At 46.7% G+C, this 25,490-nt stretch overlaps 2 protein-coding genes across 4 annotated transcripts in view; one reads left to right on the forward strand and one right to left on the reverse strand.

Moving 5' to 3' along the window:
- LOC309523374 (ribose-phosphate pyrophosphokinase 1-like) overlaps window positions 1-21,056 on the forward strand; it is a 29,236-nt gene extending 8,180 nt beyond the window's left edge. The window contains exon 7 of the mRNA XM_082207156.1: window positions 20,811-21,056. Within this exon, the coding sequence (XP_082063282.1) occupies window positions 20,811-20,840 (30 nt within the window). The 3' untranslated portion in view covers window positions 20,841-21,056. The remainder of the gene's footprint in view (window positions 1-20,810) is intronic.
- On the reverse strand, window positions 748-19,069 carry LOC309523375 (myelin proteolipid protein-like). 3 transcript variants are annotated; one of them, XM_082207158.1, is made up of 8 exons: window positions 18,877-19,069; window positions 14,366-14,452; window positions 5,440-5,626; window positions 4,895-5,150; window positions 3,241-3,409; window positions 2,604-2,677; window positions 1,911-1,976; window positions 748-1,442 (listed from the first exon to the last, which is right to left on the reverse strand). In XM_082207158.1, exons 1-8 carry the CDS (start codon window positions 18,878-18,880, stop codon window positions 1,371-1,373), a joined length of 915 nt encoding a protein of 304 aa, XP_082063284.1. In that variant the 5' UTR covers window positions 18,881-19,069; the 3' UTR covers window positions 748-1,370. The 3 variants fall into 3 exon arrangements, with proteins under 3 accessions (XP_082063284.1, XP_082063286.1, XP_082063285.1); XM_082207160.1 differs by having other exon boundaries at window positions 4,994-5,150; window positions 18,877-19,065; XM_082207159.1 differs by lacking the exon at window positions 14,366-14,452 and having other exon boundaries at window positions 18,877-19,065.
- Window positions 21,057-25,490: the final 4,434 nt, after the last annotated feature.

Raw genomic sequence — 25,490 nt, forward strand, 5'->3', positions numbered from 1 at the left:
GTTGCAAACGTGCCTCCCGCACGGATCACGTTTGCAACCCGAGCGTCCACTGTATTATTATTAGGGATAGGGGTTGTTGTTGTTGTTGTTGTTGTTCTGCCCAGAGTGGCTGGGGAAACCCAGCCAGATGGGTGGTGTATAAAGAATAAAAGTCGTCATCCCTGTTGTTGGAATTGTAATTGGAAGGGAGGTTTTTGGTTTGAGTTCATGAGGGATATTTTTAAAATATTCATCAGGAATAATTTAAAGTCTGATATATACACAGAGACACAGATAGATATGATATAAATACATATATAAAAATATAAATATGGATATATATCTTATATAAGCTAACATATAAATGTGTGTGTGTGTGTGTATATATATATGTGTGTGTGTGTGTGTGTGTGTGTGTGTGTGTGTGTGTATAGATATATGTAAATATCTCTATGATAGCTTTTATATATATATCAGTATATTCCTTTATTTCAAACCAAGGAAACTAGAATTGTAATCCTTGTTGCTGGAAATGTAATCGGAAGGGAGGTTTTGGGTATGATTTCGCCACAATATTTGTTGCATTTTCTTCGTTGCGTTTGACGGATTGTTGGATCGCTACCGTATTGGCCTGATATGCCACTTTTAAAACTTCCTGGTTGGAATTTGGGGGGAAAGGGAGGCTTTTATTCCTGACAATACGGTAGTTCCATCTGATTTCCCCACCGAAACGGAGCGAAGCATTAAAAAACCGACAAGCTCTTCTCATGAAATTCACCCTTCATTTTTATTTCAATATTATCCTTCGTTATTCGTCCTTCGTTATTTCGGCTTTCTGCGTGCCATGTTAAGAACGGTTGATTTTCACATTTTTCTATATGTATGTGTGTGTACACACACACACACGTTTTTATTAGCCTCTTACAAAAAAAATGGTGTTATCTCGTCGAATAATTTCCTGCCGTTTGAGCCTAAAACTGCACTTATTTTTTTTCAAAAAAATGACTTTCGTTTTGGAAACTTCAAGGGATGGAGTGATTTTTCCTCCAAAAAGCAGGACTAACAGGTTGTAGGACCTCTCTCTCGCTCCGACGTTGGTTTCCCGCGCTGACGAAATCCCCAGACCGGGAATAATCCTGTTTTCGGGTCCGGCTGGGTCAAGTGAGATCATAGAATCATGGTTGCATTTGAAAAGGTACCCTGGGGTTATGTAGTCCAACCCTGGCGGATCGGGACAAGCCAACTGGCTGACGGGCAGTTAGAGCAGGAGGTTGGCGGCCGCCTGGTTAGAGCCTCGCGGTTAGAAGACCAGTCCAGGGTGCAAATAATACGAGGGTGGTTATTATTATTAAGAGGGAGGGAGTCTCTTCACTCGGGAGGGGTGTGCCGGGTTAGAATTTTGTTCCCCGGCCCATCAGCCTCAGGACGGCGAAGTTGTAGGTGGCAGCAATGATAAATGTCACCTACGGAGGAAGGGGAAGAGAAGCAGAATTGCTAGAACCCATTCCTCCTGGTTCTCCTGATATCTCAGCAGCTTTGAAGACCATCAAGAACGGTCTCCTGCTCTTTCCTCCTGATTCCCCTGAGATTTCAGCAACTTTGAAGACCATCAAGAATGGTCTCCTGCCCATTCCTCCTGCTTCTCCTGATATCTCAGCACCTTTGGTGGTCTCCTGCCCATTCCTCCTGGTTCCCCTGATATCTCAGTGCCTTTGAAGACCATCAAGCATGGTCTCCTGCTCTTTCCTCCTGGTTCCCCTAATATCTCAGCAGCTTTGAGGAGACCATCAAGCACAGTCTCCCGCAGGCCCATCGGAAGGAGTCCTGCTGATTTTCCAGGGTTCTGCCAGAGACCTCCCTCCCATCCTTTGCCCCACGTGTGGCTCAAATCCTCCACCCAGAGATGAAGAGTTGTGGGAAGCCGTACTTACCAGAGCCACCAAGGTGACCGCTGCTCCCACAAAGGCCGCAATGAACAGGTGGAACGTCATCTGGAACTGTAGGATGATAATAATAATAATAATTAATAATTAATTTATACCCCGCCCATCTGGCTGGGCTTCCCCAGCCACTCTGGGCGGCTTCCAACAAAATATTAAAATACAGTAATGCATCAAACGTTAAAAGCTTCCCTAAACAGGGCTGCCTTCAGATGTCTTCTAAAAGTCTGGTAGTTGTTGTTCTCTTTGATATCTGGTGGGAGGGCGTTCCACAGGGCGAGTGCCACTACCGAGAAGGCCCTCTGCCTGGTTCCCTGTGACTTGGCTTCTTGCAGTGAGGGAACCTCCAGAAGGCCCTCGGCGCTGGACCTCAGTGTCCAGGTAGAACGATGGGGGTGGAGACGCTCCTTCAGGTATACTGGACCGAGGCTGTTTAGGGCTTTAAAGGTCAGCACCAACACTTTGAACTGTGCTCGGAAACGTACTGGGAGCCAATGTAGGTCTTTCAAGACCGGTGTTATGTGGTCTCGGCGGCCGCTCCCAGTCACCAGAGAAGGAGAAGAATGAGGAGGAGAGGAAGGAGGAGGAGGAGAATGGGTCACCTATTGAAGGATCTCAATGTAGAAACACAGAATGGTAGAAAGGACCAGGAAGGTCCTCTAGTCTTGACCACTGAGAACTCACCTCGGATGTCTTGCAGATGGAGAGAAGGCTCTGGCCACACACTCTTCCCGGGGAAGCGTTCCACGGCAGGACACCTGTGTCAGGGCACCGAAACACAGAACGGTTGAGAGTTGGAGGGCCACCTCGCCCCACCTCCTTGACCCCTCTTGACATGTGAAGCTGGAGGTCCACCAAGACCCTGAGAACCTGCTCCCAGATCCTGATAGCAAGCCGGTGGTCTACCAAGACCCTGAGCCCACCATCAGGGTCCGTCGGATTCTTCCTAAACGTAGGACCTGACCTTTCCCCCACTTGAAAATGCCTTGGGTTGATTCATGTGATGTTGGAGGACCACCAAGCCTGAGATCTTTCTCCCGGGTCCTGATAGCAAGCTGGCAAGACCCTGAGGTCCTTCCTGACCTTCGTCCCTCTGGAAATTCATTGGGGTGAGACCCGTGGGGAGATGGGGCTCCCCCAGGATCTTGAGATTCTCCCAGGTCCTGCTACCAAGCTTGGTGCTCCATCAAGACCTCAAGATCCTTCTTCCAAGCTTGGTGGTCAACCAAGACCTCAAAAACCTTCTCCCAGGTCCTACTGGGAGACCCCTCATGAGGTTCTTCCTCCCCAAGGTGGCCCAGTAAACTAGGTTCTTCCTCACCATACATCCGGGCGTCTGTGCAGAGGTTCCCGATGCCGGCAGCCGTCTTGGTGGGGTTGGCGATAGAGTTGCAGGTGGTCCAGGCTGTGAAGTAGACGTAGATGGGGACAGCCGAGCAGGCCAGGACCAGGAGCCAGAGGACGGTCAGGACATAGGTGATGCCCACAAACTGAAAGGAGGGAGAAGAAACGAGTGTCAGCGATGGGCCGGGAGCTTCCGGAGGACGGGGCATGAGACTGGAGACCTTTGGGACCTGAGGAACTCCCAGCCACTTGGACCTTTCCTCCCGATATTCCCACAAGGGGTGGGCAGAACTTGAAAGGTCCCTATTCCTAGGTTCCTATGATCCATTAAAATCCTATTTTCAGGGGCGGCTTATATTTGGGTATTTCTCAGGTGATGATGGAGACCTCCTATTCTATCCTATAAAATGAAAACAGACCTCCTATTCCATCCTCTAAAATAAAAATAGAGACCTCCTATTCCATCCCCTAAAATGAAAAGAGTGGCTTCCTATTCTATCCCCTAAAATGAAAACAGACCTCCTCTTCCATCCCACAGATATTTATCTGATTAAAACACGGACTGCCTATTCCATCCCGTAAAATGATAATAACCACCTCTTCTTCCGCCCCTCACAAGTCAAATCTGGGACTGAGAAAACAGGGATACTCGGATGGCCCGGGATTGGGGGGGAGGGGACCTCCATAGGCACAGCAGGTGGTTTTCTGATTGCACCACGGGTCACAAGTACAAGTCCCTTGCTGCCTTTTGGGGCAGGAACGTCCTTCTGGGATGGAGGCCCGAAGGGTACTTATAGAGCAGGAAGGGGCTAAAAGTGCCCTGTTGGATTCCTTAGACGTGGAATTTCCTCCTTTTTCCACCAATGCCACCTGCGACAGCACAGGCAGCGGACCTTGGAATTGTAAAGCCATTCCGAATGACTGCTCCAAGAATCAAGCGGAGGAGGGTTTCCTTTTTGGAAGGATAAAATCGGGGTCCCCAAACTAAGGCCCGTGGGCCGGATAAGGCTCGAGGGACTCGTTTATCCAGCCCATGGCGAACCCCGCTGCCCGCTGCCACCACCCGCTCTTACCCGTGCTGCACTGCGCGGCTGCTCACTTCCAGGTCTGAGGAGCACCAGAAATAGCTTGTGTGCATGCGCAAGCGTTATTTGCGCATGCGCAAGTTATTTCCGGTGCACATCTGGGTGGGAGGAGGCCTGTGCACATGGACACAAGCTATTTCTGGTGCTCCTCCAACTCAGAAGTGTGCCGGAAATAGGGTGTGCGCACATGTCTGGGCATGCGCTCCCCCACCCTCCGGCCCAACGCGCAATTGGCACTGGAGACACCGGCCCGAGGCATGGCAAGTTTGCTGACCCCTGGATAAAATCCTCCTTTTACAGAAAGGTTCAGCCTTGCTTGCCTCCTCTTAATATGGACAACCAGAGGAAGGTTTCCTTTTTGGAAGGATAAAGTCATTTTATAGAAAGGTTCAACCTTGCTGGCATCCTCTCAGTATGGACAACCAGTGTGAGTGAAGGAAGGACAAGACTTATTCAATATATCCTGTTCCTAACGCCCCCCGCCATCGGCAGTCTCATGCCCCGGGTTTGAACGGTGCCGGCACCAGGTGCGAAAGAGAAGATCACCTTATCGGGATGGCCAAGCCATTTTCCCACACAGTGACACACCAGCTCCCAGGAGTGGCCGGGCCGGTGTCCTCGGGGCCCCCTCCCCTTGTGGCCTACCGTGGCGCCCAGGCCCTTGCCGCAGACGGTGGCCCGGTAGTCGCCGAAGACCTGCCGGACTGCGCTGGTGGTGTAGAAGCCTTCGGCCAGCAGGAGGGCACCAAAGAGGAAGAAGAAGCCGGCCACCCCGTAGATGGCGTACTGGAAGTCGTGGATCCTGCAGGGGAGAAAATAGGAGAGGGGGGCCATCGGTACAGCAGGGGCACCCAAGGGTCATCCAGTCTGTCCCCCCACGAGAGCTAGGAGGGATATACAGTTGGGAAAGGATTGCAGAATATTATTTTGATAGAAGACGGGTTGTGTGGCCGTAGTTTAACTTGATGTGGACATGCAGTGAGAAAAGGATTGCAGAATATGAACGGGGGAACGAACCGGTAAACAAACAAGAAAACGAACGAGGGAATGAACAAAGGCGGCGGAGAAAAGAAACATTTGGAGGCGCTTACACATCAACCAGGTACTCGTAATCCTGGTAGTTTTTTGAGAAGTAGGTCTCGATCAGGTGCTCGGTGCCGGTCAGGGCTTCGTGGCTGCAGCCGCAGAAGAGTGCCACCCCCAGGAAGCACAGGGCCGTGGCCACCAGCGAGGTGAAGGGTGCCCCCACCAGGCAGCGGGCACAGCACTCTAACAGACCTGCAGGGAGAGGGGAAGAAAGGAAGGAGGGAAGGATAGAGACCTTTTGAGGAAGAGTTGCCTAACCCCTATCGGTCACCCCATCCCTAACCCCTATCCTTATTCTAAACCCTTTCCCTAACCCCCATCCCCATCCCTAACCCCCATCCCTATCCCTAACCCCCATCCCTATCCCTATCCCCCATCCCTATCTCCTTTCCCTATCTCCTTTCCCTATCCTAAACCACTGTCCCTAACCCTAACCACTACACCTAATCCCTAACCCTAACCCCTATCCCTAACCCCAAGGGTCATCCAGTCCAGCCCCCGGTCAGGCAGCAATCTTGGCGTCGAATCACAGGTGGCACCAGTGCCGGATTTACGTCTAAGCTCAACAAGCCGTAGCTTAGGGGCCCCCCTCTCTTGGGGGCCCCCAAAAATATAAAAGGGGGAAAAACCCTGGATGTACATTTCCAGAATAGAAAATAAAAAGCAAATAAAATAAAACCGACATGCAGCAACAGTGTGTTGTGTTGTGTTGGCTCCTGTAATGTAAGTCATGGGCCCCGCCTGCTCCCTAAAATATCCCTGGTTTCCTCCTGTTACAGCTTGGTCTCTCCCACAGACAGGAGACAACTCTGGCTGTTAATTATTTCAGATTTATTGCAAAAACAACAAACTAGGACGGGGCTCCTCTACTTATCCTCCTCCCCAGAAGATGGAGTTGCCCGGAATGAGCTCTTCCCCCTTCCCCAGCACGGAAGCCCCCACCTTCTCTTCCCGTATCCTACAAGATTTGGCAGAGAGTGTTTCCTGCATTCCATGCATTCCAACGTCTTGCCCACTATCAGAGTTCTCACACATCTGTCTGTCCCTTTGGCCAGAGCTCAGATTACAGTTGCTCTCCCCCTCCTCTCTGCTTTCTGCTGTTAACTGTCCTCTCTCTGTGCCTGCTTCTCCTCCTCCTGTCAGCATCTGAGCTTCGCTGACACCTCCATTCTATATATAGGGTGCCGACATTCTGCATGGACTGGTTGCCTGGCAACATGTGGAAATGGCTTTAGAAACCTATGACCTATGACCTGCGGACCTATGTGGAGAGGGGGATGGTGAGTTCTACCACATGTGGTGGACATGCAGTAAAGTAAAAGGCTTTTGGGAACTGATTTACAACGAACTTAAAAAAATCTTTAAATATACCTTTCCCAAAAAGCCTGAAGCTTTCCTGCTAGGAATAGTCGGCAAGGAAATTAAAAAAGAAGACAAAAATCTGTTTCTATATGCCACAATGGCCGCTAGAACTATGCTAGCCCAAAGTTGGAAAATGGAGTTAATACCTACTATAAATGACTGGCAGATCAAGATGATAAATTATGCTGAACTAGCTAGAATAACAGGAAGATTAAGAAACCAGGATGACCAGAAGTTTCATGAAAATTGGAACAAATAGCTGACGTATATTAGAGATAAATATAGAACTTTGAAGACTCTGGCAAGGTTGGAATAACTCTGACAGTGTTTGGCAAATATGTAAAGGAGATAAAACACGTGACTTTAGAATTTATCTGATACTTACCAACGAAGTGAAGGGAAGTCCGAGGCTCGGCGGAGCCCAAAATAATTGTGTAATGTATATATGACTTTTGTAACAGCTATGTTCTATGTAACTTATGTAATCTAGATTGTATATATGTATAACCAATGAAAAACCAATAAAAATTTATATGGGGGGGGGGAGGAATATACTCCAATCTGAACGAAGCCAGATTGGATTGCTTAAGTAAAGAGATTCAAACAAATCTAAAAATAAATAAATAAATAGAGACCTATGAGGTCCATCAATGACCATATAGCATATATTCAACACAAAAAAACAACGACAATTTGTTGTGGACAAAGGACAGCTGGACATAGAAATGGCCCCATTACCTTCAGGAGCTGAGAGCCGCATCAAACCTCAATCTGGCCCTGAAACGCATTGGCCGGACCTTGGGATCAGTAAGGAAAGTCTTTTAAACTTGCTTCCCAGTGGGGACTTCCGGAGGCGGCGCGAAGCAAGTAATGGCGGTCCTCTTTGCGCTGCGAAGAGGGGCTCCGCAGAAAAGGGTCGTTCGCTGCGGCAAAGCGACGACCCATTAAGAAAAACCACGAGCAGAGTGAGCTCGTGGCCGTGGGATCCGGCGGGCACCAAGAGCGACCCCCGAAACGAAGAAGGGACCCCGTAAGGGGTTCCAGAAGCGCGGAGGGGAAGCGGTGCTGTGGGTTCATCGCTCTTTCTGCGGGAGTGAAGCCGCGCGGCTGTTACTGATGAGCGCCGACCTTTCTTCCTTCTACATTGGATTACAAATCAACTACTCGTGAGTAAGATTTACTCAAAATTGGATTATAAATCTATGAATTTGGCTGAAAGCGGGAGACGAGAAAAGGGAAGTCCGTCTCCCGATGATGCTTAGTGATCAAAGGCAAAGATCTGACAAGCTGGAAGCAGCACAGAGAGGCTTTTAAAGTGAGAGACATCATACGCCTAGAGAAGTCGGAAACTGAAGGAGGCAAGTTACTTTTATTTTCCTGTTATTTTCTGTACTTCATCTGGGGACTTTCTCCTCTGCTAGACTTTTAAAAATCCTAAAGATTTTAAAACCCCCAGTCTCCGGACTTGCAGCGGGACAAAAGGCTATTTTGCGGATACATTTACAAATCTGAAATGGATATTTAGAGGCATTACTGTTGGATACAACCAAACAACTGTACTTTGCACCTTTTAAGAAACTTGTGGCAACATTGTGAGAGCTCTGCCAGAGGGAAAAGGTCTTTTCCAAGGATTACTGTTAATTTACCTAACTGAAGGAACTTTAACGGCGACTGAAACTTTGTTTCTTCTTTCCTGAACTGTAACATTACTCCCTCTAGTGGAGTTTGGGATTTACAACTCTCTGGGAACCAACTTTGCTTTGTCTCTCTGTGGTTTGATTGTTTACTCCAAGGCCTGTCTTTCTCATGAAACTTTTGACAGTTTGACCTTGAATCCAAAGACAGGTGTGGAATGAGCGACAGAGTGAAAACAAGAGCTGCGTCGAAGGCAGGGAAAGGCAAATTGACACAAACAACCCTGTTTTCTCAGGGACGTAGATCTTCAGTCCCTGCTGTTTTACAGACTGCACCCTCACCAACAACTCCAGCTGAAGAAGCTGAACAACCAACAGGTGAGGATATGGCATCTGGAGGATCTAACACTTTGCTAGAGGAAATGCTACAACAATTCGCAATTTTGAATAAAAAAGTGGATGATCAAACTGCAAAAATTGATTTAGCCACATCCTCAATTACCAAACTTTCAGAACAGGTGGCTAAGCACTCACAAGATATTGGTAATTTAAACGACGTAACATCTGAAAATCGAAAATTGGCGGAGGCTGCGATTGGGAAAGCAGAAGCTGCAGCCAAAGGAGTGGAGGAACTGAAAGGAGAGGTTAGGCCGCTCCACAAACATATTACGGACCAGCAGGCCTACCTGTCTTTGGTGGAATTGAGAAACAGGGAAAATAATTTGAGATTACGCTCTATCCCAGAGATTGAGAAAGAGGATTTGACTGGCTTTCTAACGGCAGAATTTTCCAAATTCTGGGGTATAAATCAAGACATAGACTTCAAAATAACGACTGCATTTAGATTGGGAAGAGTTGCCGGGAAGGACAGGCCTAGAGACTGTTTGATCATTTTAAGGACTAAACAGGAGAGAGACAAGCTACTTGATTTACATTTTAACAAAGCACTTGTGATCCAGGACAGAAGAGCACAAATTTACAAGGATATTCCTAAACAATTACTAGACCTAAGAGCTAACTACACGGACCTAGCTGGACTTTTGAGAGGTAACGGAATACCTTACAGGTGGGAGTTTCCACAAGGCCTTTCATTTAAATACAAAGGAAAGAAGATAAAAATCAAAACGAAAGAGGACAGCCAGAAGTTCCTACACGATCACGGAGAAGACTTACAGAAAGGAGCGGCAGCTATTTGGCCACCACCAGAGTTAGGAAAAGTGTTACCACCCTCGGATTCGGACAAAAAAGAAGACACCCAACAAGAGTAACAACAGATTGACACAAGATGTCTCTGCAGCTGTATAGTTGGAACATTAACGGCGCGAATTCCCCAGAAAAACGCAAAAGGATCTTCCATATCTTAAAGAAAGAGAATTTGGATATAATTTGTTTGCAAGAAACCCATGTGACCAGGCTACACAGGAAGGTGTTAACAAATAAAAGATTAGGCCAAGAATTTATCTCATCAGACAGAGTCAAAAAGAGAGGCGTGGTGATTTACGCCAAAGAGAACCTTTCACCAAAATTTTTGTTTAAAGATGAACAAGGAAGAATCCTGGCTATTGAAATTTCGACCCAAGGAGAAAAAGTTTTGATATTAGGAATCTACGCACCAAATGAGGGGAAATCAGAATTTTATAAGAAGCTGCATGAGACACTACTGGACTATCTGGACTATTCCAACATCATTATGATGGGAGATATGAATGGGGTTGTCTCTACTTTGATGGATAAGTCACAGAATCAGAATCTGACTAAAGATGGAAGACTACCAAAAACTTTCTTTGAACTAACTGACAATATGGATTTAATCGATCTATGGAGGACGAGAAACCCCCTAGGTAAAGAAGGAACTTTCTTTTCTGAAGCCCACCTGTCATGGACAAGAATCGACCAAATTTGGACAACTAGAGGGCTGGCACCTAAGACTACAAAAATAGAAATCTGCCCAAAGACTTGCTCCGACCATAACGCTCTGAAAATGGAAATGAGATTTACTACTGCCGATTCCTTCAGATGGAAAATGAATGACAACCTGCTAAGAGATCAAGAGATTGTAAAGAAGGCCCAAAAAGTTTTAAAGGACTACTTTGAAATCAACTTAAATACCTCGGTGGAAAAAAGAACAATCTGGGACGCGAGTAAAGCTGTCATGAGAGGGTTTCTGATACAACAGAATACGATTAAGAAAAAACTCTGGAATGGTAAAAAAGACAAGATATTGGAGAAGATAAGAGACGGTGAGAAAAAACTAAGACTGAATCCAAAATCAAAAGAGACTCTAAGAGAAATTAAATTCCACCAGTCACAATATGCGCAACTGATTAACCAAGAAGTGGAATGGAGAATTAAACAAATGAAACAAAGATCATTTGAGTCGGCAAATAAATGTGGGAAACTGCTAGCTTGGCAGTTGAAAAAGAGACAAAAATTAAATTATGTTACCAATCTAGAAGTTGAAGGAAAGAACATCCAGAAACCCGGAGAAATTAGAAAGTGTTTCCAGAAATATTTTAAAAAACTGTACACACAAGGATCCGAGGATGCAGCCGAGATAGAACAATTTTTGAAAGAAAATGGCCTTCCAGAACTACCTCAAGAGAAGAGATCAATCTTGAATTGTAAAATAACACAACAGGAAATTGAGGATGCCATTCAGAATATGCAGTTAGGCAAATCTCCAGGACCTGATGGACTCACCTCCAAGTATTATAGGACGTTAAAAGACTATTTGATACAACCACTAGAGGAGGTCTGCAACCAGATTATGGGGGGAGGGAAGGCACCAGATACGTGGAAAGAAGCATTCATCACATTGATACCTAAAGTGGAAACTGAAAAGACTCAACTTAAGAACTACCGTCCCATCTCACTCCTAAACGTGGATTACAAAATATTTGCAGATATTTTGGCTAACAGATTTAAAAAAGTACTAAATGAAGTAATTCATAAAGATCAGGCTGGCTTTCTCCCAGGTAGACATTTGTTTGATAATACCAGGAACATTATTGATATCTTGGAACTTTTACAAACAAATATCAACACCAAAGCAGTGCTAATCTTTATTGATGCGGAGAAGGCCTTTGACAACATTTCCTGGAAATTCATGAAGAAAAATTTGGAAGGGATGGGAGTGGGAAGGGGGTTTGAGAATGGAATAGAAGCAATCTATTCAGAACAAAAAGCTAAGTTGATAGTGAACAATGTGGTGACAGAAGAACTTCATATTGAAAAAGGGACACGACAGGGGTGCCCCCTATCCCCTTTATTGTTTATTTCAGTCCTGGAGGTTTTGCTGAACATGATAAGGGAGGATCGGCAGGTACAAGGAATACGGGTCGGAGCGAAACAATATAAACTGAAAGCATTTGCAGATGATCTGGTTTTAACACTACAGGAGCCAGAACCCAGTACAAAAAGAGTTTTGGAACTGATCCAGAAATTTGGTCGGGTGGCGGGTTTTAAGCTGAACAAGCAAAAAACTAAGGTGTTAGGGAAAAATTTGACGGCTATGGAAACAGAAGGGTTCCAGAAAGAGACAGAACTAAATATTGTTAAAAAAGTGAAATACCTGGGAGTTAATCTGTCTTCTAAGAATTTGAATTTATTTAAAGACAACTATGAGAAATGTTGGTTAGAAGTTAAAAAAGATTTAGAAATTTGGTCAAGACTGAAATTATCCTTGTTAGGTCGAATCGCAGCTATAAAGATGAACGTTTTGCCAAAGATGTTGTTTTTGTTTCAGGCCTTGCAGATTGTGGACAGAGTGGAATGCTTTGGAAAGTGGCAGAAGGACATCTCTAGGTTTGTCTGGCAGGGCAAAAAGCCCCGAATAAAGTTTAAAATATTAACTGATGCAAAAGAGAGAGGGGGGTTTGCCCTGCCGGACTTAAGGTTATATTATGAAGCGGCGGCCTTCTGCTGGATGAAAGATTGGATTTTACTAGAAAACACTGATGTCCTAGATCTGGAAGGCTTTAACAATTCGTTAGGTTGGCATGCGTATTTGTGGTATGACAAGGGTAAATCATATGGAATGTTTAAAAACCATATTGTCAGAAAAGCAATATATATGGTCTGGAAAAAATACAAAGACTTATTGGAAGGCAAAACTCCGAGGTGGATTTCACCAATAGAGGCCAAAGCTCGGAAAACAACCAATATGGAGGCATACTGGCCGAAATATTGGGAAATAATAGAAAATATTGGAGGTAATTGGAGACTGCAGAGCTTTGAAAAATTAAAGGATAAGGTGCAAAATTGGCTGCATTATGCCCAAATTAATGAGGTTTTTAAGTTAGATAAAAAAACAGGTTTCCAGGTGGAAAAATCGAAACTTGAGACAGAGTTGCTTGAACCAAAGACCAAGTTATTATCGAGAATGTATAACTTGCTGCTTAAATGGAACACTCAGGATGAGACAGTTAAATCAGCAATGATAAAATGGGCTCAGGACATTGGTTATAATATTATGTCTGAAGACTGGGAAAGGTTATGGACCACCGGTATGAAATTTACTGCATGTAATGCTTTGAAAGAAAACATTATGAAGATGGTATACAGGTGGTACATGACCCCGGTTAAGCTAGCTAAGATATACCATTTGTCCGATAACAAATGCTGGAAATGCAAGGAAGCTGAGGGGACATTCTTTCACCTCTGGTGGACCTGCCCAAGACTGAAGGCCTTCTGGGAAATGATCTACAATGAGTTAAAAAAGGTGTTCAAGTACACCTTTCCCAAGAAACCAGAGGCCTTCCTTCTGGGCATTGTCGGCCAGAAGGTGTCTAAAAAGGATAGAACTTTTTTTATGTATGCTACAACAGCAGCAAGAATTCTAATCGCTAAGCATTGGAAGACCCAAGATTTGCCCACACTGGAGGACTGGCACTCGCAATTGATGAACTACATGGAACTAGCCGAGATGACTGCAAGGATCCGGGACTTGGGAGAAGAAGCAATGGAGGAGGACTGGAAAAAATTTAAAGACTATCTGCAAAAGTATTATAAGTTATATGAAACATAAGATGTCGTATGATTGGGAATCTAGCCCCAGTAACGAAATTTAACTATCTATGAAATTTGATAAGATTTATGAAAGAACCAAGATTTAAATGGGTAAAAATGATATTATGGTATACTTTTAGAGTATATGGTGAGTAAGAGATTTAAATCTAAATTGTAATTGAAAATATAAAGAAATACACGAAATAAGGGTATAATTTGCTGATAAATTTATTGTCAAGAATGCATTATGCGGGGGACGGGGGAAGTCCAATGGAAATTTGAAATAAGTTATTGAAGTGGTCGTGTTTCTTTTCTTTTTTATTTTCTTTCTTTCTATCCTTTTCTTTCTATTCTTTGATTGCTTTGTTATTTCTGTAAAAAATGTAATAAAAATTATTATAAAAAAAAAAAATAAACTTGCTTCCCAGTGGGGTGGATTTGATTTGAAATCAAATCAGTTTCAGTCACGATTTAAATCACAATTTAAATTGCTAGTCAGTAAGACTTGGCCTTGCTGCCATCCTCTGAATATTGACCACCAGAGGAAGGTTTCTTTTTGGGAATCATAAATTCGTTTTCACGCATACATCAAAAATGGCTGATTTGCTTCCATTATTAGAAATACATAGACCGATAATGATGAATTCTGGTGAGGTTTAAGACGTTTCTATTGGGACCACTTTTCTGCTGGACTTGATTGGAAGGAGAAAAACCATCATAACCATTTAAACCATTTATTTCATTAAAACAATAACATGATAGCATATGTATCAATGTTAACTGATGTTGTTGAACGATATTATTATTATTATTATTATTATTACTCAGTCCCAACACGGAAAGGTGGGAATCTCAACGTGGCCTCGCATTGGAAGGCAACCCAGCCCTGCTAGGCAGACCCTGGGTATCTCAGGCTTCAGATGGCTACCTGGAAAATCGGCTTGGGGTACTGTATCCGGGTTCGAGTTCTGCGGAGCCGCGGTTGGTTGGGGTTCGGGCCCGCCGCTAACATTATCTACATTGTGAAAAATACAAGGGTCAGCAGGACAGGCAGGCCTCCCCATGGCTCCTTCCTCTCCAATATTATTAATAATAATAATAATAATAATAATAATTTTTTTTTGTTATTTATACCCCACCCATCTGGCTGGGTTTCCCCGAATGCTGAGACCCCCCCCCAAGGGTTGTCAAATCGGACCCCTTGACAAGGCAGGAATTTCAAAATAGGAGCAGAAATCTGGATTTGACCCCGACGGTCAATTGGTCCAATGTTCTGCTTAATCTCTGCTGGTAACAAGCAGCTGTGAGATGCCAGAAACAGTGTCAGGTCTGGATTCGAACTTGCAGCTCATCCTCAATTGTCCATTGTCTTTGGGACAATGGAGCCTTGATATCTCCATCCCACGTTGCCCCCACATCCCACCCCAGGGATGGTGAGGAATGGTCCGGTTAGAGTCCTGGGAAGAGGGCCCTGGGTTCAAATCCCCGAGACCTACCTGGCAGGGTGAAAATAGGGACCTGCCCAATTCTATCCCCCCATTATTTCTCTGGTGAAAAGACAGAGCTCCTGTTCTATCCTCTAAAATGAAAATAGAGACCACCTATTCCATCCCCCTAGAATGAAAATAGAAACTTCCTAGTCCGTCCCCTAAAATGAAAATAGAGATCTCCTATTTTACCCCCTAAAATGAAAATAGAGACCTCCTTTTCTATCCCCTAAAATGAAAATAGAGACCTCCTATTCTATCCCCTAAAATGAATTTTTTAAAAAATGCTTTCTTCGTTAAAAAACTGTACAAGAGAAATACAATGGTACCTCTGGTTACGTACTTAATTCGTTCCGGAGGTCCGTTCTTAACCTGAAACTGTTCTTAACCTGAGGTACCACTTTAGCTAATGGGGCCTCCCACTGCTGCTGCTGCGCGATTTTTGTTCTCATCCTGAAGCAAAGTTCTTAACCCGAGGTACTATTTCTGGGTTAGTGGAGTCTGTAACCTGAAGCGTATGTAACCTGAGGTACCACTGTAATCAAGAAATGTTAAAATCCTTCGTTTCTGAATGGATACTTGTTTTGTACATTAATTAGCATGACCTCTGTGATAGGAATGTTGAGGTCTAGATATATGGTAATGTTCATAACTGTACATACATAGATCAAGCACAGGAAGACTGACCAAGGAGAAGCTTCAGGATCCATGAAAGCCCAGATAACAAGAAAAGTGTATATGCCTTGATTTAGCAGGAATGATCCCTTAAATAGTTAAATTAACTAATTTGGACAAGTGCCCTTTTAAGAATGGTTTTGTTTTAACAGATTGGTTTGAAAAGTTGAAAACCATGGGCATATATAAATTCAAATTGGACTCAGTTTGAATTGGGCAAGTGTATCCAGGCTGCAATTAGCTTTTTGGTCCTTTAAGAGCAAGTGAGCAACTTCCCATGAGTGCAAGACCAGAGCCTATAATAATAAAATCCCATAGAATGGCCAAGGCAAAGACATCTCTCTCATGACATGCCCAAACCTGTGCCAGCTATGGTGAATGCCAGGCGACATGGTTAATATGAAAGCCCCGAGAGGATTCACCAGGATGTGTTGCTGTACTACTATGCCAGTGTGAGACCGCAGAAGAGCTATCTTGACACCTGAGAACACACACAAAAAAACGACGGAGCTAAAAAGCAAACTGCATTTTTCAGTCAGTAGTGGACCTTCCTGCTAAATGTAAAGCATAGACCACTATATGATATATTTACACAAAGGCATCCATTTACAACATATGTTGTTATTATTTGTGGGGCAAATTTTTTTAAGAAAAATTCTAGCCCCAAAGGGGGGATAATGTGATAGGAATTTTGAGGTCTAGATATATGGTAATGTTCATAACTGCACGTACATAGATCAAGCACAGGAAGACTGACCTGAAGCCATTTCCCCCCCTAAACTGAGTAAATGTTTCTCTGCATGGTCAAAATGGAAAAGCCTCCCCATTGTCTCTTCCTTCACAAATCCTGTCTTAAGGGTATGTCTGTGTTTGAATAAGGGTGTGAGCCTGTAACCTGGCCCAGGAACTATTTATCACTATAAAAGACTGGCCAGGCTCCGCAGGCAATCCAATCAAGTAACCTGACAGACAGGAAATAAACAAGGATAAGAGAAAAACAATATTGAAATTTATGTTTTAAGGCCACCTTTTCTGTGATGTATCTGAGGGGTGGTCTTAGGTTACACCCCTTCTGTGATGTATGTATAATGTTTCTGGGGGTGGTCTTGATCTACAGGATGGGAATTTCAAAAGTCTTTATAAGCCCTTGCACAGCATTTTTTGTGGTTCCTCCTCCTTTCCTGCATGTGAGGGGAGCACCCTGTTGCAACAGATCAATAAAGATCAAGCTTACTAGCTGCTTTGCTTCTCAATATTCTCTGGTTGGCCTCTGTTCTTTTCTCCTACCAATAGGGAACCTATGTAAGGACTCTATATGGGCTCTTGGATACCCCATAAGGGAAAAGGGCATATTTTTGTTTACAACACCTCCGATCTTTCCATTTTGTTCCTGAATTAGGTTCTTTAAATACACACAACTTTATTTCCTCCCCATTACTTCACTGACTTTAAATTTGGTAAGGTTCTCCTTTTTACACACAGAAACTGTCGAAACCTGATATTTTGACCATGTTCTTTTACGTAGACTCTGTGTATTTCCCATTATCTGGTACATTTTTTGTCTGTCACCTTGCTGATAGTCTCGCTAGTTCGACATCCTCTCTTTCTTTCTTTATTTTAATTGATTTAATTGATTTTGCCAGTCGGATTTGATTGTGATATCCTCTCCCTTCCCACCTTTTGCGATTAAAATATTGGCGGCAACTCTCCATAAAGACTCTCTTAAACTTTTTTTAATTCCTGCCAGGAATTATGGGAAACGAAATTCCCTAAAATAAAAATATGGAATAGGAGGTCTCCATTTTCATTTTAGGGGATGGAATAGGAGGTCTCTGTTTTCATTTTAGGGGATAGAATTGGGGGTCTCTATTTTCATCCTGCCAGGAAGGTCTTGGGGATTTGAACCCGGGGCCCTCTTCCCAGGACTCTAACCGGACCATTCCTCGCCTCTTCATCTCGGAGGTGGGATGGATGGAGGGAATGTGGAACAGAGCAAAGCGGAGAGATAAAAAGGCTCCCATTGTCCTGAAGACAATGGACAATAAGGGATGGGCTGCAAGTTCGAAACAATGCCCTCCTTCATGGCACCTCCAGGAGAGCGGCCCCGGTTGGTATGGAAAACACCAGAGCTGAAAGGAACCCCCGGTGGTCATCCAGCCTGACCTAGGAATGTCAGGGCAGTTTTGCAAAAAGAAACATGGGAAATTGGATTCAGATGGTGTGAAATTGTTAGGAATTTCAGGGACCCATTAATGGACAGTTTTATTTCACAGGAACATCGTTTTTTATTCGGTATATATGGCACAGATTAGTCCTGCCTAGATATGGGAAGGCCTAGGATAAAACCAGGAAAATTGGAAATAAAAAATAGTTTGATATAGTTTGAATATTCCACACCCTTTTTTTCTCCTTCAATTTTTCCGGGGGGGGGGGGAACAGGGTCACCCCCCCATTTTTTCCGGGTTTTTTCCAGGCCTGGATGAATCTCAGGGTCCCTTCCGACTGCCGAGCCAATCTCCTGGGTCCCATTCCCTCCGGTTGGCTATAGTTCCCATCTCTCTGGCGGTGTAGCAGTTAGAGTCCTGGGTTCGAATCCCCTCGCTTCTTGGCCGAGACCTACCTGGCCCGGTCGTGGTGAAAGGGAGGTGAGGAGCTGGAGGGATATAGCCCACCTACCCAATATTTCTCTTGTGAAAATACAGACCTCCTCTTCTACTCCCTAAAATGAAAATAAGAACACCCGATTCTATCCCTCCAGCATTTCTCTTGTGAAAACGCAGACTTGCTATTCTATCCCCTATAATGAGAATAGGAACATCCTATTCTGTCCCCCAAATATTTCCCTTGTGAGAATACAGACCTCCTCTTCTACCCCCTAAAAGGAAAATAGAGACCTCCTCTTCTACCCCCTAAAATGAAAATAGAGACCTCCTCTTCTATCCCCTAAAAGGAAAATACAGACCTCCCCTAAAATGAAAATAGAGACCTCCTCTTCTACCCCCTAAAATGAAAATAGAGACCTCCTCTTCTACCCCCTAAAATGAAGATAGAGACCCCCTTCTTCCAGCCCCCCAATATGTCTCCAATGAAAATAGGGAGGTCCTCTTTCCCACCCTGATGTCCCCATAAACATGTCACATTTCAAAGGTCTCAGGACAAGTGGTACAGTCCAGGGTGGGATCGGAACCCGGGATGGCTTCCGAAATCCCTGAGATCCACCTTGACCAAATTAATGGGTGATGGAGATACTGAGAAGTTTTCCCCTGGTCCAACTCACCCATCGTCTTGGGGTTCAGGTGAAGTCGCAACTGTTCTCTTCTTCAGCTAGGACAACCCAGTCGTCTTCTTCTCTTCTTCTCCTCCTCCTATTCCTCCTCCTCACTTCACTGGATTTCTCTCTGCTCCCTCAGATCCTCCAAAGAAAAAGGGTTCTGTTGTGTAGAGCCATGCCCCTTAAAGGAGAAGCCGGCCCTGTCTCCTCCTGCTCCTTCTCCTCCCTGTTAACTCTGAGATGGACATGATCTGCTTGATGGAAAGTCCTAAGATCTGTGGGAGCTTCCAGCTTTGGTGGAAAGCTCTGAGCTCAGGCTGTAGGAACGTGGCTCACGGTCTCTGTGGACCACCAACTTTTGTTAGCAGGGCATAGGAGAAGGATCTCAGGGTCTTGGTAGACCTCCCCCCCATCTTCACCTGAGTCCAACCCAAAGGATTTCAAGAGGTCAGGTTGTGCCTTTATGGAGAATCAGGTGGACCAATAGAACGATGGTGGACCTCAGGGTCTTGGTGGACCACCAGATGGCCACCAGGATATGGGAGAAGGTTCTCAGGGGCTTGGTGGAGCTCCGTCTTCACATGAATACAACTCAATGGATTTTAAGAGGGACAACGGCCAGGTCCTGCATTTAGGGAGGATCACATGGATTCTGAGGGTGGACTCAGGGTCTTGGTGGACCACCAACTGGTGAGCAGGGCAAAGGAGAAAGTTCTCAGGGTCTTGGTGGACCTCATCTTCACCTGAGTCCAACCCAATGGATTTCAAGAGGGACAAAGGTCAGGTTCTGCATTTAGGGAAAATCAGTTGGAGCAATAGAAGGGTGGTGGACATCTGGGTCTGGGTCTTGGTGGATCGCCAGCTTCATATCAGTCTCACCAAGTGAATTTCAAGGAGGAGGAAGGTCAGGGTCTGCACTGAGGGAGGAGTTACCAGATCTAAGATAGGGGGCACCTGGTTTTCTAGAAAAACATGGGAGATTCTGCCCTGCTCACCACAATTTCATTGTGATAGGTCTATGTCTTCATAAGAGCAGAAGCAAATCAGTTACTATTCCAGAAATGAATTTGCCAGATTGGTCAATAGGAAGGTGATACCAGCAAGGCTGAGTCTTTGTGTAAAAAAGAAAAGGATTTGTCAATCGGAAGGTGATCGGAAACTGGGACGGCTTCTTTAAATCAGAGACGTCCCTGGGAAATAGGAATACTTGAAGGATCTGGTCTTTCTCCAAGGAAAATAGGGCTTATATCCGGGCCAATACGGTATATTCTTCTATTGGAGAACTGCCTTGACCAAAGGTGTACTGGGCTTTGGAGACACTTGAACTCTGGACGCGAAGGAGAAATGGGCTAAGAGGCAGGAACCTTCACCGGGAAACCCCACAGGACATGCGGATCCAGAATTGGCCTCCACAGTCACTTACGGACTCACCGTAAGAAGAAGAAGAAGAGTCTATTCTTCTATATCCTATCCTTCCATCCTCCCCAGTTTGGCCCAGTTCCCCCAGCAGGTGTCACGAGGGATGCCTTTGGCCCTCTATGGCTTCCTTCAGGATTTGGGGGCCGCCTGGCAGGGCGAGTGCGGAGAGGAGCCGGCTGGCAGAGCCACCCAGGGTGAAAAACAAGACCCTCTTTGTCGATTCCCAACAATGGAGAATGGATAAAATCCGAACAAAGAGGACCATAGATCCTCCAGCAGGAGGGCAGAGAGGTCTTTGTCCCTCAGCAAACAAGGAGAGGCATTGTGGGGAGAAGGAAGGGAGCCCTGAGGGTCATCCAGACCAACCCCACTTCTGATGTTGCAAGGCGACGGTTCCTTCCCCCTCAGCCTTGCTGGCATCCCCTATTTTAGAACGTATTCTTTTTACATGTTATTTTTTTATGTATTTCATGTTTTAAAAAATGTATTTTATCGTGCATTTCTTTGATTATGTGTTTCAGAATGTATTATTGTTCTTGCGTCTTTTATGACTGACGGCAGGACATGAACCCGGGGCAGGAATCTCAGGAATCTCAACATTGAAGCATGGAGTTGGAAGGGACACCCAGGGTCATCCAGACCAACCCCCCTTCCAACACCGATTTCTTCCCTTTGTATGCAAATATTCAGCCTTGCTGGCATCCCCTTCATCTTGACCAACCCGGAAGACATACACCGATAACAATGAAATGAGGGTGAGCAGGGCAGATTTGATTTAAACCCAATCAACTGAAATCCCTTTTTTTGCATAAAGATTCTGCCTTGCAACAATAATAATAATAATATTCATTAGAATTTATATACTCGGAGGTCTCAGGGCGGCTCACAAATCAATGCTTCATTAGTGACCTCATCAGCTGAATTTTAAATGAATTTCATATTTTTGTTGGGGGAAAAGTCAAAAGCAAGAATGTGGAGTTGTATGCAGTCTGGACCCGTTTTTCATGATTGTGGGACCCCCGAGGGTCGTCCACTCTGACCCCCTGCAAGGCAATATATAAAAAAAGATTTTATAGATAGAATTGGGTGTGGCCATCTTTCAGCAGGAGTTCTATGATTCTCATGTAGAAATACTAAAAATAAAATAAAAACAGGTTCTTTTAAAAACTGACTTAAAGCATCGTGAATACAGGAATAAAATGGGGTTTGCATCTGCTACTCTAATGCTAAACATACTTACTGTGGGGGCGGGACACTTTTGTTGCAGAAAATGACAACAGATTTTAAATGTAAACGACCTAAATTCCTCTCCTAAGGGAAAAGCACTTTTGTTTAAAAGAGCGATTTTGCCCTCGTCAAACATGGCGGCGCCGTCTTCACTGTCCCCTTTCCGCAGCCACTTCCGCCCTCAGTCCCTCCCCTAAGCCTCCACTTCCGTCCTCAGACCCTTTCGCTTCCGCCGCGCTTTAATGGACCTCCGCTTGCCCTCGTCCAAGATGGCCGGGCCGGCTTCGCTCGTCCGCTACCACGGCTCCTTTTGCCCTCACTTCCTCGCCTGCCGGAGTCTTTTTACCGGAGATGATAGGAAGCGAGGGCGACCCTAAGCATGTGCAGAAGGCCCTGCCCAGGCAAAGCCCCTTCAGCCATCTACCCCAAGCTCCTTCTGCACCCCCCTCTTCCTTCCCTCCAAAGGGCCTCCTTTTGGAGGAAGGAGCCTCCATGGCCCAGCGCAGTCGACCTTGGGAACGGTGCTCTGCACGCGCTCAGAGGCTTCCCTGGAGGCTTCCCTGGAAGACTGGATCGTGTTAACGAGTTGCAGGGATCCCATGGGTCATGCTTAGGATAACATTTTATTCTCTTGTCAATTGTGCTGTTTTAAATGTGCATTTTAGAAGAAGAAGACGAAGAAGTAATTGTTTTTTTCTGGGGGGACGCATACCCCTAAACATTTTGCGAATCGACGGACAGTATTTCAATAGGAGTAGGAAAAGGAGAGTAGCCCTAAACGGGGTTTTTTTTTTAGGGGGGGGAAGCAATAATAATAATAATAATTCAACCCGCTGCATTGCACTATCCATGGACCATCTGCCACCGATATTTCTAGGCTTCTTGGATAAATGTCTCGCCTGTCCCTCGAGGTCTTTTTCAACTTTCCCATTCTATCCTCTCCTTCCTTGGAGATTTGCAAGGAGAGCTTTGATGGCCATCATCATCATCATTATTTTATTATTTATACCCCGCCTATCTGGCTATCTTGGAGGCTCCATAGCGACCTCCCTGGCACTAGTGTCTATCTCGAGGGCTTCAGGGCGACCTCCCTGGCACACCCAACCCTGCCGAGATGCCACCACTACCACCAAGTCTTGCCTGCCTTGCCTGCCTCTGGGCGGCACGGCGGTTGTGCTACTGGTGGCGCTACTGGTGGCTCCTCCGGGTCCTCCCCTTTCCAACCCGACCCGTGTGCTCGTCTCCGCCCCATGGGCCGCCTCCCCCAGTGAGCTATCTCGAAGTGGGCAGCGCCACCATCTAGAGATCTGGCTGGATGCCACGGAGGGACAACTGTTGGACAGCTCGGGCAAAAGCTTGGTGGTGGCATCTCTGACGGGTTGGGGGTGTGCCAAGGAGGAGTTAGCTCCTGAACCACGGAGACAGCGGATTGGCTGGCTTGGAGTGGCATGGGAAGCGGGCGCACCTTGGAGATCTGGGCAGAGTTAGCCGTGCCCAGGAGATTGCTGGGTTCTTCTGGCTCAGAGGAGACCTGTCCTGCTCAGGAGCAGCTGCTGGACTGCTTGGGCAAGAGGAAGAGCTTGGTGGTGACATCTCAGCAGTGTTGGACGCAGCCAGGTCTTCAGGGAACCCTCCAAGATTTACCGGTTGGGTCCTCCTGGCTCAGAAGAGTCCTTTCCTGGTTGGAGGCAGCTGGGGCAAGAGGAAGAGCTTGGTGGTGAACATCTTGGCAAGGTTAGTGGTGGCCAGGTCTTCAGGAACCCTCTGAGATATACTGGTTGGCTCCTTCTGGCCGGGCGCTTAGCTGGGAGCAGCAGGATCCGTTCTCCTGGACTGTGGTGGGCCACCACTGCTATCTCCACTGGTGGTTCCTCACCTCTGCTGAGTCCTGCCCAGCGCCATGTTGACCTTCTCCTCTGAGGAGGAGTGGAGCCCTTGACCAGCCCCGAGGAGGAGAGCCCATGGCAGGGCTACCAGTGTAGCCCCAGGGGCAACCTCACCATGATCACCACCAACCAAGCCTTGGTGCAGCTGGTCTGCCAGAAGAACCTCTACCGGCCCACCGACAGGACCCTCCTCTCCATCCTGCCTCCATGCCCCGGTTCCCCCTGGTGCTTGGGATGGACTGGCTAGAGGCTCACAATGTGCAGATTGACTGGGTCAAACGGACTGTACACTTCCCAGACCCAAGTTCTCCTGCTGAGACTGAGATGCTAGCAGCTGTGCCCACTGAGGAGGCTGCTGCAACGCTCCCCGCTGAGTACCGGGACTATCACGACGTGTTCGAGGAACGGGGGGCAGACCAGCTGCCGCCGCATCGGTCCTTTGACTGCGGCATAGACCTTCAGCCCAGAGCGCCCCTACCGGTGAGTCGCTTATACTCATTAACAGAGCCAGAGCGCGAGGCTTTGCAGGACTTCTTACACAAGAACCTGGAGCGTGGGTTCATTAGGCCTTCTACCTCGCCCACTGCTGCGCCACTGCTCTTTGTTAAAAAGAAATGTGGGGAGCTCCGCCTTTGCCATGATTACCGGGCCCTGAATAAAATTACCATCCCAGACCGGTACCCCTTGCCCCTTATTTCGGAGTTACTGGAGCGGGTGCAAGGGGCACAGGTGTTCACCAAGCTAGACCTCCGGGGGGCCTACAATTTGATTCGGATCCGAGCCGGGGATGAGTGGAAGACAGCATTCGGGACCCGGTACGGACAGTTCGAATACCTGGTTATGCCCTTCGGTTTGTGCAACGCGCCTGCTGTGTTCCAACGGTACATCAACCACGTGTTCTAGGACTTGCTAGACAAGTACGTGGTGGTGTACTTGGATGACATTCTGATTTACTCCCGTGACCCGGCGCGCCACGAGGGTCATGTCCGGACCGTGCTGCAGTGCCTGCGCGAGCACCGTCTGTATGCGAAGCTCAGCAAGTGCGAGTTCCATCAGCGGTCAGTGGACTTCCTGGGTCACCGACTCTCACCAGGTGGGGTGCAGATGGATCCTGGGAAGGTGGCAGCGGTTCGAGAATGGGCGGCACCTCGGAACCGCAAGGACCTACAGCGTTTCCTGGGGTTCGCCAACTATTACCGGACCTTCATTGCGGATTATGCTCATCGCACCACCCCGTTGACCCGGCTACTGCGCCCCAAGACGCCGTTTTCCTGGGACAAAGAGGCAGAGGAGGCATTTCAAGGGTTGAAGGCCTGTTTCCAGAGAGCGCCAATCTTGCAACATCCGGATGCTTCTCGACCCTTTGTGGTAGAGACTGACGCCTCCAGTACGGCTCTCGGTGCCGTCTTGTCTCAGCAGTGCGGACCGGAAGCGCCACTCTTACCCTGCGCCTACTATTCCCGCCAGCTCCTCCCAGCGGAGCGTAACTATACCGTGTGGGAGCGGGAACTACTGGCCATCAAGGTGGCCTTTGAGGTTTGGCGCCACCATCTTGAGGGGGCACGACACCCGGTGGAGGTGAGAACCGACCACCGGAACCTGGAGTACCTCCAGACCACCCGCAAGCTGAACCAAAGGCAGATCCGGTGGGCGTTGTTCTTTTCCTGGTTCCAGTTCCGGATCCGCTACATCCCTAGCTCCCAAAACCAGAAGGCAGATGCCCTGTCCCGGAAACCTGAAGACAACGCAGACACGGTACAGCAAGCAGTACCCACCACGATCCTACCACCAGCTGCATTCCTGGCCACCCAGGAGGTTGAGCCACTGCAGGCTCGGGTGCGGGAACAGCAGCGGGTCGACGCTTGGGCCCAGGAACGACTCCGGGAACTGGCCGAAGGGTCATGCCCTCAGTATCCAGGGCTGGTCTTGCATCAGGGTCTTCTGCTGCACCACGGGCGCCTGTACATCCCACCAGGGCCGCTGCGGGCTGAGGTTCTCCAGATGACCCATGATGCTCCAGCAGCGGGACACTTTGGGCGGTATCGGACCACCCATCTGGTAAGCCGTGAGTTTTGGTGGCCCCGCCTG

The sequence above is a fragment of the Podarcis vaucheri genome, assembly GCF_965113315.1.
Source record: "Podarcis vaucheri genome assembly, chromosome: W".
Classification (NCBI taxonomy): domain Eukaryota; kingdom Metazoa; phylum Chordata; class Lepidosauria; order Squamata; family Lacertidae; genus Podarcis; species Podarcis vaucheri.

Excerpts from the sequence above, each read along its gene's own strand:
- LOC309523375 (XM_082207158.1), bottom strand. Across the intron at positions 5,151-5,439 it reads TACGAGTACCTGGTTGATGT|GATCCACGACTTCCAGTACG; the intron begins GTAAGCGCCTCC and ends TCTCCCCTGCAG. Across the intron at positions 1,443-1,910 it reads CGGTCACCTTGGTGGCTCTG|GTGACATTTATCATTGCTGC; the intron begins GTAAGTACGGCT and ends CTTCCTCCGTAG.